Here is a 17,224-nt window from a genome sequence, read left to right as displayed (position 1 = left end):
GCTCATTAGCATAAATCTTCTGCATTCTGTCCGTAGAACTGCTGTAAGTTTTAGCCAGGAGGACTTTAAATTTGTCAGGCAAATTTAAAGAGAGATAAATGGAAATTAAAAATGCTCTGAGCAATAATAAATCTATGCCATTTTTTAGACAAGTGTATCAAAATACAGCTGAAATGGTTCTTAAAAGTGACATATTGGAAAGTGGAGGGGTATATAGCTGAAATTTTGTTTGTGGGGGAATTTGCATACTACCTAATAGATAGGTTAGCCTGTGGGATATTAGGATAAGAGCCATTCTTATTTGAACCATCTGTTTTTCAACTCTATAAATAGAATGCTGGCTTACAGAAATTCATAATATGAAGACTAGACTATCGATAACATTTTAGATTTTTCAAACAGGAACATGACCAGAATCATAATGTGGTAACTGAGGATAGCATCTTGACAGAGAGCCTGAAAGAATAAAACTGTCTGAATCTACCAGAAAATCAGGAAAAATTAAAATGTTACTTCTCTGTTGATTAATCTAGTGTTTCTTATATACAAGATTACATGCCACCTGTTGATTTTTAGAAGTACTTGCATTTTTCTGATCATTAAGAGAAGCAAGCACTTTTATGATGCATTAGAGAACTCAGTTTTCTCCTACAATGGAACTCATTCAAATGCCTTCTTTTTAGAATGGTGCATGTACCATAAGGAGCATATATTGGAGATTAATGGCCATCTCCCCCATTGAGGCTAGAAAATGGGCTGTGCATTCCAGCAGATATGTGTTGTTTAAAGCTACAAAGAAATTAAACTCCTAACTCCATCCCTGTTCTATCAAAGCTCAGAGAAACTATATTGGAAATATTCATACAAAACAATTTTCATTTACAAGAGTAAAATGTTTTTAAAGAAAAGCTTGCCTAAGGGTAGCAAATCTGTATTTCTTTGCAAAAAGAAGAGTATTGGTGCCATGCAGTGCAATTGAAAGATGTTGGAAACAGTCCATTCTCAGTTAATTCCTGACCTCCAGTAACTCACTTCCCCTCTGAGCTCAGTTCTGGTCCTGCCATATGTTGGTCACCAAGTCAGTCTACAAACATTTGAAGTTGTGTCGCTTAGTCAGGCACTGGTCTTGGATGAGATTTCTATGTTCTGTTGTAATGCAAACAACAAAAATATAATGGAGACTGTTTGTTGCAAAATAGTCTTTTGTAGCATTGATTCTCCAGTGAGGAAGCAACGAAATGAGCTATTGTATTTAAATGCTGAACTTTCCCCATTCTTGTGTTGACTGTCCTCCTTTCCAACAGGCTGAGGGATGGTCACAAATGAAGACATTTGCTCAAGCCACCGCTTCCCTTCAGATTTAGTTTGTAGTTTCCCAAGGGCAGAAGTCTGCTGTTTTCTCCTGAATGAAATGCTGCCAAATGGGAGTGTAACAGCTGCCTTCAACACAGAAAAATAAAGTTAGATGTAGGCTGTTTTTACTTTCTGGACAAAATGTTCATATGCAAACAGAACTGACTTGCTCTTTGGGGCTCTTTATCTTGTGCTGAAAAGCTGAGAAACACTGAGGAGGAGACCAAATATCTTTTCAACTTAGTTCACTCTTGCAGAGGTATATGTTTTAGACTCATAGGAGAATTATCAATCGTTTCCAAAAGAGCTCTTCTCCTTGTATCCGTTCCTTCCACCCCCTGACTAGAGCATTCTTCAAAACCAGGTTGTGAGGAAGGGAATCAGCCTCATGGACAGCTAGCAGAAATCTGGTTTTATTTTGTGGGTTTTTCCCTCCTCCCACTCCCCCTTTTTCCCCCAGTATTGCATATGCTGCCAGTACTGATGACTACCCAGACACTTCTGAGTAGGACATCTCACTCTGCTTGGGACAATTCACATGTGCTCACCAGGCAGACATTTGACTGTGGTTGGTTCTAAAACCACAAGTTCCTGAAGCTGAAATAGCAACAAAATTTAGGGCTTCTAATCATAATGATGTAAAAAAAAACCCCCTTTTTCCAGTTACCTGCTAACATTCTATCAGAGTTATGTGTGTTCCTAATCTCCTATAAAAGACTGCTACATTACCACAGGTACTATAGGATGACTTTGCTTTTACATTTCTTGCAGCTTTCATTCCTTCTCTTTATTTTACTTTTCCTGTTTTAAAGTGATAAATTCTAACACAATTGTTTAATCAGAATCTTTACCACTGATAAATACAGGGTCATATGAAGTTGATAGTGTCTTTCTTTACAGTATTACCTGTCTAACATTTAGCCTTAATAAGAACCCAACCCACAAAACTTACATTGTTGCCTGCACTATTTTCTTCTAATTGGGGCCTTAGTAATTGCATCTATTATATATGTGTGTGTGTGTGTGTGTGTGTGTGTGTGTGTGTGTGTGTGTGTGTGTTTTTTGGGAAGCACTGGTATTTATGGTGGACATAATCATAGAGGACAAGTAAGGTTAGAAGGAACCACAGTGGGCCATCTGGTCCAACCTTCCTGCTCAATCAGGGCCATACTAGAGGACATTGCACAGAATTACATCCAGACAATTCTTGAATGTCTCCAGTCAGGGATACTCCACTACTCCTCTGGGCAATCTGTTCCACTGCATGGTAATCCACACAGTGAAGAAGCTCTTCTTCATATTTAGATGAAACTTCCCATGCATCTGTTTCTGTCTGTTGCCTCTTGTCCTATTGCTTGGCACCACTGAGAAAAGCCTGGCTCCATCCGCTTGGCACCCTCCCTTCAGAATCTTTTACGCATTGAGGAGATCCCTTCTCAGTCATCTCTTCTCAAGGCTGAACAGGCCCAGCTCCCTCAGCCTTTCTTCATAAGAGAAATTTTCTAGTCCCTTAATCATCTTTGTTTTACTGAGGATCCCAGAACAGGACACAGCACTCCAGATGTGCCTCACCAGAGCTCATCAGAGGGTCGGGATCACTTCCCTCAACCTGCTGGCAATGCTCTTCCTAATCCATCCCAGGAAACCATCGGCTTTCTTGGCCACAGGGCACTGCTGGCTCTTGGACAGCTTGTTGTCCACCAGGATCCCCAGGTCCTTCTCCACAGAGCTGCCTTCCAGCAGCTCAGCCCCCAGCCTGTGCTGGTGCAGGGGTTATTCCTCTCCAGGTGCAGGACCTTGCATGTGCCATTGTTAAAGTTCAGTCAGTCCTTCTCTGCCCATCTCTCCAACTTGCCAAGGTCTTTCCGAAGGGCTGCACAGCTTCTGGGGTATTGGCCCCTCCTCCCAGCTTGGTGTTGTCAGTGAACCTGCTGAGGAGGCATCTGCCCCTTCACCTGAGTCACGATGAACAAGGCAAACAACACTGGGCCTAGTGCCTCCAACTTGACCGTGTGCCACTGGGTACAACCCTCTGGGATCTGCCATTCAGCCAGTTCTGAATCCACCTCACTGTCTGCTCATCCAGCCTGCACTTCCTGGCTTTGCCAGGAATGTTGTGAATGTTGTGAGACAGTATTAAAGCCTCACTGAAGTCAAGACAGGCAAAATCCACTGTCTTCCCTCATCCATCCAGGTAGTTGACTCATTGTAGAAGGCAATCAGATTGGTCAAGCACGATTTATTATTTGTGAATCCATGCTGACTTCTCCTGATCACCTTCTTGTCATTCATGTGGCTAGAGATGGACTCCAGAATGAGATGCTCCATCACTTTTGTCAGGGTTGAGGTGAGGCTGACTGGGCAGTAATTCCCTGTGTTCTCCTTCTTGCAGCTTTTGAAGACTTGTGTTCTTGCTTTCTTCCAGTCCTCAGGCACCTCTCTTGACTGCCATGGCCTTTCAAAGATGATCATGAGCAGCCTCACTGTGGTGTCCACCAGTTCTTTCAGCACTCATGGATGCAGCCTGTTAGAGACCATGGACTTGTGGATGTAAATTTGCTTAGGTGTTCTCTAATCCAATCCTCCTTCCTTCCAGCATTCCTTTACACTGGTCTCCTGGGTCAGAGATGCCTAAGAAATTTCATATCAGACCAATGCAAAGAAGATATCCAGTAATTCTGTGTCCTCTGTTACCAGTATCCCCACTCCATTTAGTAATGCATCCACATTATCCTTAGTTTTCCTTTTGCTATAGTTACATTTGAAGAAACCCTTCCTGTTCTCATTGGCATACTTGGCCAGATTTAATTCCAGATGACTTCAATCTTCCTTGTCTCATTTCTACTTCTCTGACAACCTCTGTGTATTCATTTCAAGTGGCCTAACCCTACTTCCATCTCCTTAATGATAAAAGTACAGTAATTTCATGAATACAGGCCGCACTGAGTATAAGCCGCATCGCCAGGTGTTGGCAAATATTTTGTTCTTTGTCCATAAATAAACCGCACCTGAGTATAAGCCGCTCTGTCGTTCGCAGCGAGGACCCGCGTGCAACAAAGTTGCCAAATAGTAACAGAACCGCGGCAGGGCGGGGTTTACTGGCTCAGCTCGGGCCATGAGGGCTCGGGGCTGCTGACAGGGCTGGGTGGCCCAGCTCGGCGCTGCCGCTCGGCGAGGCCACTCAGGGCCGGCCGCCGCCACCGCTGGGCTTGCTCACCCCGGCCCGGCGCTGCCCCGCGGTGGCAGGCGGGGCACAGAGCCCACCAGCACCTGCGGCAGCCGTGGGAGCTGGGGATGGAGCCACCCCGCTCCTGTGGCGGCAGCACGTGGGGACAGGAGCCCCCTGAGCCGCGGGGCCAAGCAGGAGAGAGCGCCCTGCCTTCCCCACCCCCTGTGCTGCCTGCACGGAGCAGTTCCACCCGCCGCGCAACAGAGTAAACAATTTGTAACAACCGCGTAAATGCCGGGTTTTACTGGCAGGTGCTCGACTTTGCAGTTTGCACTGACTCGGTTTGCACTCCCGGGTTTGAAAATATCAGAAAATTATTCACATATTGGCCGCTCCTGAGTATAAGCCGCATTTCCGGTGTGGGAGCAAAATTTTGGTCAAAACGGTGCGGCTTGTATTCGTGAAATTACTGTATGTCAAAATACCAGGGCTGACTTCATCAATACTTTCCTTCCCCTCTCTCTGGTCTTCTGGAGTGGTAGTTTACAACAAGGTTCTTCAGTGACTCTCACAAACTCCTGGTCCTGGATTTAAAAAAAATGAGAAACTTCTCTCTATTCCTCCAGCACTAATACTACTTAAAGCAAACAACCAACCAACCCCCAAAAAATCTACAGGTTTGAAAGCTATGCAAGGTAAGGATTCAGCCTATGAAGAGCCTAATACTATAAATCAGTGATACAAGATTTAGGTCATTATACTTTGTGGCCGGATGAGAGTGCAAAAAGTAGAAAGTCTATTCACTGAGAGTTAAATTAGTATAATGCAATATTCTTTCAACTAGCATAGACTGTCTCCACCAGCGTCTTCTACATACTTCCATTGTGTTGATGATTTACTATATTTTTCAATGCTTTAAGTTCATTGTTTTCTGGAACTGCCTTGATAATGAAAACTTCTGAGTTCTGGCATTGTTGGGGAAATGCTTTCCTGTTCTTCATGTCCCCCTTTCAAAAGACAAAGTGAGAGCTTGCACAGTAAAGTGTGACTCCTGACACATCTAGCCTGCAGGAGGAGCTTTCCTGGCTCTTTCCAAACTTCGTGGTGTTCCCTGAAGGCAGTCTTGACTCTCTGGGGAAGAGGTGTTGGTGCAAGAGAAAAGGATGTATCTGCTTTGTGGGAGGGAGAGAGAAGGATGGAGAGGAGGAAGGCTCTCCATGCAATCGAGCAAGTGAAGGTACTAGGAATTTATTAAGTCTGAAGGAAATGTTTTCTCCCCCAACCATCTACTGTTAGGGTTGTGATGCAACAAAATAGCTTTCTTTCAAATCACTATAGAAGCCTCTTAGAGGACAAGAATGGAAAAAAGTTCTTCCTTTAAATTTCTGTAATGGCATTCATTATTTGTATTTAAATAATTGCTGCCTTTTGTGTTTTGAGCAGTGGTTTAGAAAAGCGGTGCGTTGTACTCCTAGAACATGGTAACTACTGCTATAATGCAGATCTGAATAACTGAATCCTAGCTGCATTGTGTTTTTTACATTTTTAAAAGTTTGGTCTGCCCAACCTCCTGCATGTTTTGTTGTTGCAGCTGGCCTCACTCTTGGCAATTTAGTAATGGGACTCTATTAATGATGGAATGATTTAATAAGACGGCCATGTCTCTGCAACAGGAGATACAGTACAGCGTTCAGTTATTGCTAACGCTGTTGGGACATGGGAGAAATAGTTTCCAAAGGATAGTTAAAAGAGAAAAGTTAGCACCAAATGCCTCCCTTGCACAAAGATGCCTGATTAGTCTTTACTGAAGTCTTTATGAGAACATTGTACCATTAGAATCATGCCTGACTATTAATAAATTAAATAAAATAGCATTTTTGGCATCCTGGTAGAGAATTTGATATTTTTTGGCTTTCCCCATCTATTGCTAAAGCCAAGTTTTAGTTCTTTGAAAAGCTATTGCCTGGCTTTTCTTCAAGGAGCGCTTCTTGTGTCCCATCTTAAATGTGAGAACTAACCATGTACATTGTGTTCTTAAATTATTACACATATGATTGTTTTGTACAGATTCTTTTTCTGAGGAGGTCTAATATGAAAGTAAGGGGAGACTAGAAAAAAAAATTGGTAACAGGGCTTCCTGCATTCAGCCTCGCTCAATTGATCCCTAAGGAGAGCTCTCATGTATCTGAAGTTTGCAGGGTGGAAAACTGGAAGCAAGTGATACAGGTGGTCAAATGTGGCCATCTATGTGCTGTACTACATAATGGGACCTGATTTAATCTAGTCTGTAATGCCTACGTTTTGCAGGTAGCTATAGAGAAGTAATTGTCCAAGGGAAGTTCTTCAGCTGTTAATTAAATTAAATTTTTTCCAAAAGCAAAAAAAAAGTCTCTAAATTTGTTCATTATCTTCCCAGCCACTGGCTCTGACAATACTTGAGACTGTACTTCTGATGGGTATATGACAGGTTTATAGTACTAAATCTTCTTCATGAATCTATACTGTGATTAAGCTGAATAGGTAGAGTCTCAAATTCCATGGTATGACAGGTTTTGCAGGTTTGGATTTTTTGGATGTGGGTTGGTTTTTTTGGTTGTTGGGGGTGTTTTTGGTTGTTGTTGTTGTGTTTTGTTATGTTTTAAGTTGTCTGTGACTTTTATTTCTGCATTCCCTCCAGAAAGGCCTGGTAAGGAGATGATTGTATTATACTTGTATCAGAGAGTTGGATGCTTCCAGGAATGCTGATAATGCTGAGTGCTTTGTAGGTGCTACAAAGTAGGTGCTAAAACAAAGAAATGGGTTTCACACCTCTTGATTTCCTGAGCAGCTAACATAAAATATCACAGTAATCTTTCCATTACATCCCTCTTTCTTTCTGTCTGCTTGCAACCTTGAAGTAGGCTGATTTTCAAAACAAGAATTCCCAGTCAGAATCTGTATCCTGACCTGAGAAACTGGTCATGACTTTGAAAACTAGAGGAAACATCAGAGTGGCCACTCAGCACAGATGGGCGCTGGTGTTACCTCCTGCCCTGCCTCTCAGACCATAGCACCCATTTCTTCTCAGGGGGACTTCTCCAAAAATTATACCCTTGAATTCTGAAAGCAAATCCAATGCTCCAATTCAGAGACAACTTCTCTAAGCACAAAGCTATAAGCCTGTCCTGCTCTGCAGCTGAATTGCTTTCAAGAATACATGAGTTATAGGGCCAGAGAGTTGATAATGCAAAAGGGAGCCTGCCTTGGTAGGTGTTCTGTGTTACACAGTAATTAGATACAAAGAAGAAACAAAGCTAAAGGCAGACATGATGATCCTGGGTCTTCCCCTCCTAGCCCAGTGAGCTGACCCTCTGCATGACAGAACTGGATTTTGAGATTCTTGCTTCCATGGCCAAAGATTTTTTACACTCCTAGGCCTGATAGCCTAGCTCCAGCATGTTTGGTTTGATGAGTTTATGAGCTCATACTTGATGCTGAGTTCCATATCTCAAGGAGAAAAGCTTGCCATGTGATATGTAAATGCAGCCAGGCCTCATTGGGTGTCTCGTCTAAGGCTAAGTTATTCTCAGCTCACGCACTGGAAAAAAGGCATGGGGGGAACTGGCAGCAGCTGGCAGCAATGCTTGAAGAAGTTGAAAACTGTCCCAAAGGAGCTGCCTCTGGGTCTGCTATGGGGACCCCCAGTGCATCAGGAATGGGGGACCCAGGCTGGCATTGGTGCAAGTTGTAGGGGTGTTGGTCTCTTGACGCAGTTCTCACTTGCAAGGTCTCAGCCACATGCTGTTTCATTCTGTTCCATCTAAGTAGGACAGAACTGCCCTGTCCCTGCCAAAAGCCAGATTCTTCTTCAGTACGTTTTGTGTTTCTTCTCATCCTGCTCTGTCTGCAGACAGACAGCATTCACCGTCTTGCTTTGCATTCAAATTGAGTTTGCCAAAATGTTTTCTTTCTCTGGGAGTCCTGAAGTTTCTCTTCTTTTGCATGTGAGCACTGAAAATATATGTGTAGTCCTTGGCAAGTTGCTGGCACCGTGTGACCTTGTTTGCACCCTTACTTGCTTGAATAGGGGATTTGTGTGCCAGGGCTTAGAAAGGGGTGATTTGCAGGCTAGTGAGGGGTAACACTGTGATTACAAATTCCACGATCTGACAGAATGCACATTTGACCTGCTAGTATAGAATAGATTATTCCTCTATTATGTAAATATTTCAAGGTTCATGTTTGATAAAGGATCAATGGCAGAAATAAAGTGGTGCGTTCCCACCTGCCTGTAAAAGTACTTGCACGTATTGCAGTGTTTGGTTAATAACTGTACAATAGTGGCTTTGATTAATAATGCTTTATTAGTTATAAACACAGACTTACTGAATAAATCCTACTTACTCTATTGAACGGCTCTCCATGCCTACATAAAACCATTTAAGCAATTAGAATACTGCTATAGTATTTCTCTATATTGTAGACTTTGAGTTGTTAGTTCTCTGTCAGCTTTCCTGAATTCCTACATAGGATTTCTGCTTGACCACCACTCTTGACACAAAAAGGAAACGTGGCCTTTCAAACTGCATTTTATGAAGAGAAAGGGCAGGCGTGGTAACACAGGGTTTCATAGAATTGTAGAGTCATGAAAGTTGGAAGAAACCTTAAAGATCATCCCAAGAAAAGAGGGGAGGGGTGGGGGGAAGGGTGTGTCTCTCCTTCTGACCTTTGCTGTCGTCTTCTATGCCAGGATCAGAGAAATGAGACTGGAGAGGCAGTATCCCATGTGTTTTGAAAGAATAGAAGGGTATGCTTGAGAAATATGGCATAAGGCATCTTGTAGAGGCTCACCTCTGTCTTTTTCTAGAAGGTTTTTCTAGAACACAAAGGTTTATAAATCAGGTTTCTTTTCCCCCCCTTTCTATATAAAACACAAAGTACTGGGAATCAGTTGTTTTATCTACTACTGAAATGCAGCCATCAGTGCAGAATAACATGAGAACAACTTAAAAGAAGCATGGAACACTATATTCAACTGAAACTAATTACCTGATTAGGTTTTGGCCTGGCTGTGTGGGTTGACATCCAGTGGACTTGGCGACAATACCTGCCAGCAAAGCCAAGTCTAGTCTTGCTTCGTTTAAAGACTCTGGACAAAACTTCTGGACTTGCATGCTGAATGCTAAGCAGTGTGAAAATAGGCCACTGATTTAAAGTACCCATGGCTACAGTGAGTGTTCAGTGGGGAGGTGGCATGGTTGCAGATGAATGAACTTATTTGTGGTTTAGAAATACTGGTTTCCATTTAAAGGTGGTTCTGTTTCAAGCATACACTCTGGTGAAGTTTAACTCTGTTTCAGAATATCCTCTGTTTACAGCTGTACAATTAGCACTTTTGTTTCCTTTAGCACTTCAGGCTTCTCCCCTTAGAAACTTATTCCAAGTCTGACATTGAGATCTTGTAGACTTAGAAAATAACCTTAAGCAGTGTTATCTCACCTAGTCTGCTAGAGTAGTTTCTTTTCTTTATCTCCACAGCAGTTAAACATGTTAGGTCTGCTTAATTAGGTGAGAAGCATTTGTTACTGCTGTTCTTGTCTTCTTTTGCACCTTTACTGCAAACACTTTTTTAATCTTTTGGTGTCATTGTTTGGAAAGTGACCTATTTTCCAGATGGGCGTACCTATGCAACATCTGAAGTGTCTATAGTGTTAGACATTATAATTACCATGTGATGGTCTAGGCATCTCTCTAAAGCAAAAAAATTAAAATCATTACTTGGAAGGGTTTGAAGTGTTACTGTGAGGAGAGGGATAAGTCTTTCTTCTGTACACTGTAAAAATATCCTCTAAGAATAAAGGTGAATAGAGCACTTCAGAAAGACTTGAAAGTGTTCTAGTCTCCAAATGGGAAGCTTCTGTGCACCCACTTCTGGCATTGAAGAGACCCTCCATTCTCCTTTCCCAGGGACAGTCATATGCAATGAAATGCCAGATGAACAGTTCACTGGTGAGCATTGACTTTATAAGGAAATTTAGTACACTTAGTCTGATGTTCTGGAAGCACATTGAGGCACATTACTAAAATGAATTGGACAAGAGCTGGTAAGAGATGCTCCACAGAACAAGAACACGTAATAGACAACCATAGGAAAAAAAAATTTTGCCATCAGGCTGACTATTTTTAACTTACTAACAAGCTTGTGCTCTAACCTATTCCTTAAAATCTAAAATAAATATTGAATCTTCTCATGTTTACAAACCTTCTTAAACCATTTGCCCAAGAGGCCTTGCAGTTGTGAAGTCCTCAAAGTTGTATTTAAGCATTTCCTCTTACTGCAAAAATAAATCCATCAAGGTTTTGGCCTCATACAAAGACAACAAATACAAGCCTGTAAGTGCCATAAGAGCCCTAAGAAACGTCAGAAGCAATTTAGTATAATAAAAATAGTTTTTTGGACACCCCTTGCTACTTCTGTGGGGAATGAGGCTGGGCTGGAACTTGGGGGTTGAAGAGACCTGGGCGGGCACTTTGTGTAACCTAGTATTCCCTTCTCCTCTCCCCTGCCATCCCCAAATCAGCTCTCACCATCTTGGCAAGAGTCTCTTGAGCCTTTGCTAGCCAGGAGTTTGCCCAGCTGTTTGGCCTAGGATTTCACAGAGAAGGAGGAAACGTTTCTGGCTGAAGCTTCTGTTAAACCACCACTTCAGCTATGAAAACATTAGTGTCCCTATGGGGGAAAAATAAGTAGTTGGAGAGTTTGGGGAGGGCTGAGGAGAGCAATGTGACTTTCTAAAGGGCCTGGCCTCTTCATGATAAGTAATCACCCTAGAATAGAGCTAATCTAGGAAAAGTGATGGTATCATAATGTTGATAAGATCTCCACTTCTAAAAGCATGGGTGAAGTACCAACTCCATTCTGGTTCTGTGGTTTGAAAATACGTTCCTCCTAACGGTGCCTTGTGTTGACCTTGCAGGATGGTTTGGAAATTTGCCTTGTCCGTTTTTCTGATGGCAGCGCTGGTTCGAGTAACGGACGCCAGGAAAAACCGCCCTGCAGGTGCCATTCCCTCCCCGTACAAAGGCAGCAGCAGCAACCACTCGGAGCGGAGGCAGCAGCTCAACAAGGAGGTGTTGGCCTCCAGCCAGGAGGCCCTCGTGGTCACCGAGAGGAAGTACCTCAAGAGCGACTGGTGCAAGACGCAGCCGCTGCGGCAGACTGTCAGCGAGGAGGGCTGCATCAGCCGCACCATCATCAACCGCTTCTGCTACGGGCAGTGCAACTCCTTCTACATCCCGCGGCACGTCAAGAAGGAGGAGGAGTCCTTCCAGTCCTGTGCTTTCTGCAAGCCACACAAGGTCACCTCTTCGACGGTGCAGCTGGAGTGCCCCGAGCTGGACCCGCCATTCCGACTCAAGAAAATTCAGAAGGTCAAGCAGTGCCGGTGCATGTCTGTGAATCTGAACAGTTCAGGCAAACTGTGAGAACAGGCATGTAGCTGCTGCTTGGTGTTGCCTCCATCGGCTTTACTACATCGGCTGCCTCTCCTCTCCCACTGAGCAGACTGTCCATTTTGTTGGTTTGTTTCTTCTTTTCATTTTTTTTTTTTTGGTGTTTTGTTTTCTTTCAGGAGGCATCTCTCCAGCAAGGAAAGACTCCTTGTCACTCGCCTACTGGAATAATGCTTTTTAACCGGCTGTGTTAGGCACTTCACCACAAAGTTTCATTATATTTTAAATATCATCTGGCAGTTGAATCTTCTGGAGTGGAGCAGACTCACAGAAGTTGGGATTGATCATCTAAGTGACCAGTTGGCTGAATCCAGCATTAAATGTTTCCACTGTGTGGAGTAAAGCCCTCTGCCTTACACTCCAGTTACCTCCACAAGTTGAGAACGCCTTCCCCATGCTTTGGTCTGGAGCTTGCTTCTCTCACTTGGAAATGCTGGGGTGCTGCCCAGGACTGGGGGACACAGATGAGGGAGTAATGTGTGAAAAGCAAGTGAGACTTTCTGATGAGGCTCCTCTCCTTAAGACGGCTTCAATTGTGCAATGACAAATGGCTCTGGGTTTGTTGTCTGAACAGCAGATCAGAAGCAAGGGGAAGAGGGTGAGGCGCTGGGTGAGCCACGATGACCACAGAGCAGACTGAGGGTGGGTTCTGATGCTGTTGTGGTTAGAGTATATTGAACACATGGCCTCTGCAGCAGTGTTTATTTTGTAACCTAGCTATAGTAAACAGCTGTTTAAAGTATTATAGGCCTAGCCATGTATATTTTTCTTGTGGCAGAGTATGCCAGCGATTAAAATATGTTAAGAGTCTCGGTTGCTAGGTCGGCTGCCTGGCTTAAAATGGACATGGTTTTATTATGCTTTTGGTAGGTTCCTGTGTGCTAGATACATGTGTGTGTTTCTTACTCCAAAAAGGACAACATCCATTTATGACCTTATATTTATGCCTGCTCAAACCAGGGGAGGTGGAAGGGTCGTGGGAGCGATCACTTAGGGGAGTGATGTGTCTCCAAAGGTATAAAAGCACTGTCGCGCAAAGGACAAAGTTTGGTCATTGCTGGACTGAATACAAAAGCTACATAAGTGTCATCAAGTTTTGGGAGTGGTGTCTCTCCCATGATTGTAAACCATGTTAAATGTGTTAGTGTTAAAGGACAAACGCCTCAGTCAGTGCTGCTGGAATAGGTCACTGGAATGGGAGAGAGTGAGTTGTAATTGCTACGCTATTGGTGGTCTGCTCAGTTTTTGAGACCTGCGCAATAAGTGTTGGTGAACACTTGCAATTCATTTTAAATCATACTATGTTGTTATTCAGTTGATGGAGTTTAACATGTCCTGTATACCCCATTTGTTACAGTTCTGATCTGTATTAGTCCCAGCTGCATTAAAATCCTGTCTCAAACCAGCCCCTTCCCCCAAACCAAAGCCAGCGCGCACGCAGTTGTCTGAAGCTTACAAATTAAAAATGACACGCTGGCTCCCTGAGCATGTCTCACAGTTCCGCATCTGCAGCCTGCTGCTGGAGCCCCTCCCCACCAGGCTCTTTGCATGCAGCCACTTCAAGGGGTTAATGTGTTCAGCACTGTCGCCAGCCGGGGCTCCAGAGCCACAGGTCTCCATTATGTGACACAGGGCTCCCTAAGAGGCTTTCAGGACTGATCTCCACAAGAGCTCCAAGCGGTTTACAGGGACTGCGTGGGCAGGGTGAGGTTGGTCGGGTCTGGCAGTCCTGTTAGATGAACAGACGGCACTTTTCTGCTGTAACCTTCCAGCGTCAGAAATGCACAGGGAGACTCCTTGCCAGGGAGTGCTTTAGGGGCTATTGCTGCTGCCCTGCCACATCATGCCAGCCCTAGGATGGGCACAATTCAGACTAGCCTTGAGAGTGTGGGTGGGGTGCAGAGGGGGAAGGTGGCAATATAGACTGCTGAGACTCTGTGAATGTCAATCTTCACTTGAAAGGAATGAACTGAAAGTCAGACATCTTGGACCGGAGAGAGAAAAGCACCCTAGTAAAATCACTTAAGAAAAACATGCAAGAATCTTTACCTTTAAGCTATGCCCTGCCTGGGTTTATCACCAGTTTGCAATATGAATATGCTGCAGCTTAAAGCTCCTTCTAGGGGCTGTGTTTATGTAAAAACTGAGTTGAGCTTATAATGGTTAAAACTGTATTTAATTCTTGTTTTATAAATGAAAACAAAAAATTAAGAAATGCTTTAAGTATAATGTAATTATTTTATAGGTCAACTATTAAATTATAGATTAAATAATAAAGCTGCTCTAGGGTTATATGGCATCCAGGTGTTTTGCTTCAACAGTTTGTGTCCAACTGCTCTCTAATCAGTATATTCTCCAGCTTCCTTTTCACCCTCTCAAATATAGGTGAATGATGGCTCACCCTGACAGGTTGGGAAAACCTAACTACTTCTCCCCTTGTTTCCCACTCCCCTCAGAAGTACATGGAAGGCAAGAGGGAAAATAGAAAACCAAATGCATTATTCTTAGATTCTGGAGTTGATTCTGCATGAACTTACTCCGTTTTTGTTTTGGTTTCTTTTTGGCAAATTGACAAGGAAGGCTCCACCACTGGCTGAAACACTGCCATCATTTGCCATAAGAGTGGTAATTGGCCTGAACAATTTTGTTTAAAATATATATAGATCCTTATGTAACAGCCACCAAACTACTCATAGGGGTGGGGGGGAAAAGTTATAGGTGAGCTTTAGTGGTTGCTATCAACTCTTGAATAGGTTCACCATAGAGCAGTCCAAACACAGGGTAGTGTTTTGGGGTTTGTGGTGGTTTTTTCTGTTACCAACCCAGAGATGATGCAGTTTCTCAAGGGAAAACTTCCGTGCAGAAAGGGAGCTGTCACATTGATTGATGAGCCTCCCTGTGACCAGAAGAGATGCCTGTGATGGGTCTTGAAAGAAGCAGGAGAACACAGACCACAACTAGCAAGGAAGGGCTATGTCCTTTATGGCACTACGCTTGTAGGAGCCCTTTACTGTCTTCCCTTCCCTGTCTCTTGCCCAAATCTTCTCACAGTTCAGTGTTAGGAGATTTTTTTTGTTTTAGTAGCTGTTGCTTTAGAGAATCAGTGTTTTGCTTTGCCTTATCTACCTCGGTCTGGTCAGGCTCCCTGCTCAGACTTCCTAAGTGCCTCTGTCATTTGGCTCAAAGGGAGCTCAGCAGTCACCTCCTCAAATGCTCCTCTCTCATTTCCACCCATCTCTTGGCCAGTCTCCTTTGCAGGTCATGGATTGCCCAGGACACACCTGAATCTCTGCTGCTTGAGGCACAGCCCAGACTCCAGCTCCAGTTCTCTCAGTCTGTTGCTGCCCAGCTATCAAACCATCGTTGTAGCAGAAGCATGTGCTGTGATTCAAAAATCTCCCCCTTGTGGAAACAATCCAAGAACATGGTGAATCTCTCAGAGTAGATGGAAAAGCTGTAGGTCAAACAGATGCAGTTACTACTTAACGTGAACAGGTGCTACAGGACAGGGAAGGGAGGAGGACAGTGCATGTTAAGCTTACCACAATGGGACTGCCATGTCATCAGGGCCCCCGTTTGGGGTGGGTGACAAGCAAAGTTTGTAAGAGCGTAACTTCGAGCAACACCTGGGAATAAATGAGATAACAGTGCTGATGCAATAGGGACTCTATATTCAGAAAGACATCTTTTTTTTGAGGCAGCAGACTTACCCTGGATGCTCTTACAAGTAGGTTGGATGAATATCAGATACAGGAACAGATGTTGTAAGCAAGAGAACGGCTCTGAAAACCTGTTCTGTAAAGAGAATCCTTTGATGGGTGACAGACATGAATGGTGTGGGGCATGGCTCTCCTCTTTTCTCCCTTTGCTGAATTGTTTACACTAGCTTTAGAAAAACTCAACTTCATTAGTTTTCACTTATTCTATTCACAGTAGTTTCAAATTTGTTTAACTGAAGTAACTGGTGTAGTGGATTTGTCACAAATTTGGTTTTGCTTTTAACCTAGAGTCTACAACAAAATAATTGCAATGCAATGACTTGCTATATGTTCTTTCAATGAAATTAATATTTTCTTCCAACTTTTTAAGCTGATCACTGAAAAACTGGACAAGAAAAAAAACCAGGCTGTGGAAGATCCCTTATTATTATTCCCAGTCACTGTTGGTTAATACTTAACTAAGTTTTGGAAGTGTTTTTGGGATGATGAAAGGTGCTACAAAAAAAGTTAACCCACTACAGTGTCATGACGTGACAAAGTACCATGCTTCTGAAAGGCTTTAATTGGCAGGCAAACAACGTGAATCCTCTTAATTCCTCATTTAAAAAAAAACAAAAAAAAAACCCCAAAAAAACCAGATTCAGTCTTCTTTACCCAAGGAGAGTATGTAAAACTCACTTCAGCAAGTCACATCTGCTGCTCAGGTCTGAAAGTCCTTATTTTACTCTGCATTTATGTAACAGTGTGAGCAATATGTGGTGTTAGCAATCAACTATGGCTCAATTTTGTCTGAGAACTCTTGTAGAATTAGGGCCAGCTTAAGTGCAGAGTGCTTGATGTTGCAGTAAAGGGGGGGATTGCAGCAAATGAGAGGAGAGGGGACCTCAGAGTGGGGTGTTCAACCTCTTTAAAACATACCCAAACAAACAAACAAACAAACAGAAGAGCATTGGTCCCAAATTCTGTAAAAAGTTGAGTATGCTGCTGAAAACAAAAAGCAGAAGTGAAACTTGTGCTGCGAGTCCTTTGGATGTTCTGTGGGTCAACTGTGGTGCTGCACATAGTGGGCTACTTTTCATGGAAGTTTGAGACAGGTTGGAGAGGAGCTATATAAAAGAGAGATGTGTTCAACCAAATAGGTTGGGTCTTAGTAAAATGAAAGAAAAATCTATGTAGCAGCATGTGTCTTAAGATCATAATATGGTTCCATCACCTGCAGTCAACCTTTGATACTTCATAGAGAGAGGCTTGAAATAACTTCTAGCATCCATGCTGCAGTAGATTCTGTAGAAATGGTATGTCTGTATGTGACAGAGATTGCTAAAACACTTGTGTATATATATATGTGAAAGAATCATAATATGCAGATAATTCTTTTCAATGCATATTTTTTGCCTTAATAGCAATTTCTTGAGACTGTTAATTCGGCAATGTTAGTAGGACCAGGTTACAAACCTGAGCCAACTGCAAGACTGGGAGGCGTGTACAAGCT

The 17,224-nt window shown here is 43.2% G+C and overlaps 1 protein-coding gene across 2 annotated transcripts in view; it reads left to right on the top strand.

Moving 5' to 3' along the window:
* Positions 1-14,312, top strand: part of GREM2 (gremlin 2, DAN family BMP antagonist) — a 42,121-nt gene extending 27,809 nt beyond the window's left edge. For both annotated transcript variants that reach the window (XM_033056695.2, XM_033056694.2), the window contains exon 3: positions 11,479-14,312. In XM_033056695.2, the coding sequence (XP_032912586.2) occupies positions 11,479-11,986 (508 nt within the window). In that variant the 3' untranslated portion in view covers positions 11,987-14,312. The remainder of the gene's footprint in view (positions 1-11,478) is intronic.
* The last annotated feature ends 2,912 nt before the right edge of the window (positions 14,313-17,224 follow it).

This window comes from Catharus ustulatus, chromosome 3 (assembly GCF_009819885.2).
Source record: "Catharus ustulatus isolate bCatUst1 chromosome 3, bCatUst1.pri.v2, whole genome shotgun sequence".
In the NCBI taxonomy this organism is placed as follows: Eukaryota; Metazoa; Chordata; class Aves; order Passeriformes; family Turdidae; genus Catharus; species Catharus ustulatus.
Note: the sequence above shows the minus strand (reverse complement) of the source record. Positions and strands in the feature narration are given on the sequence as shown.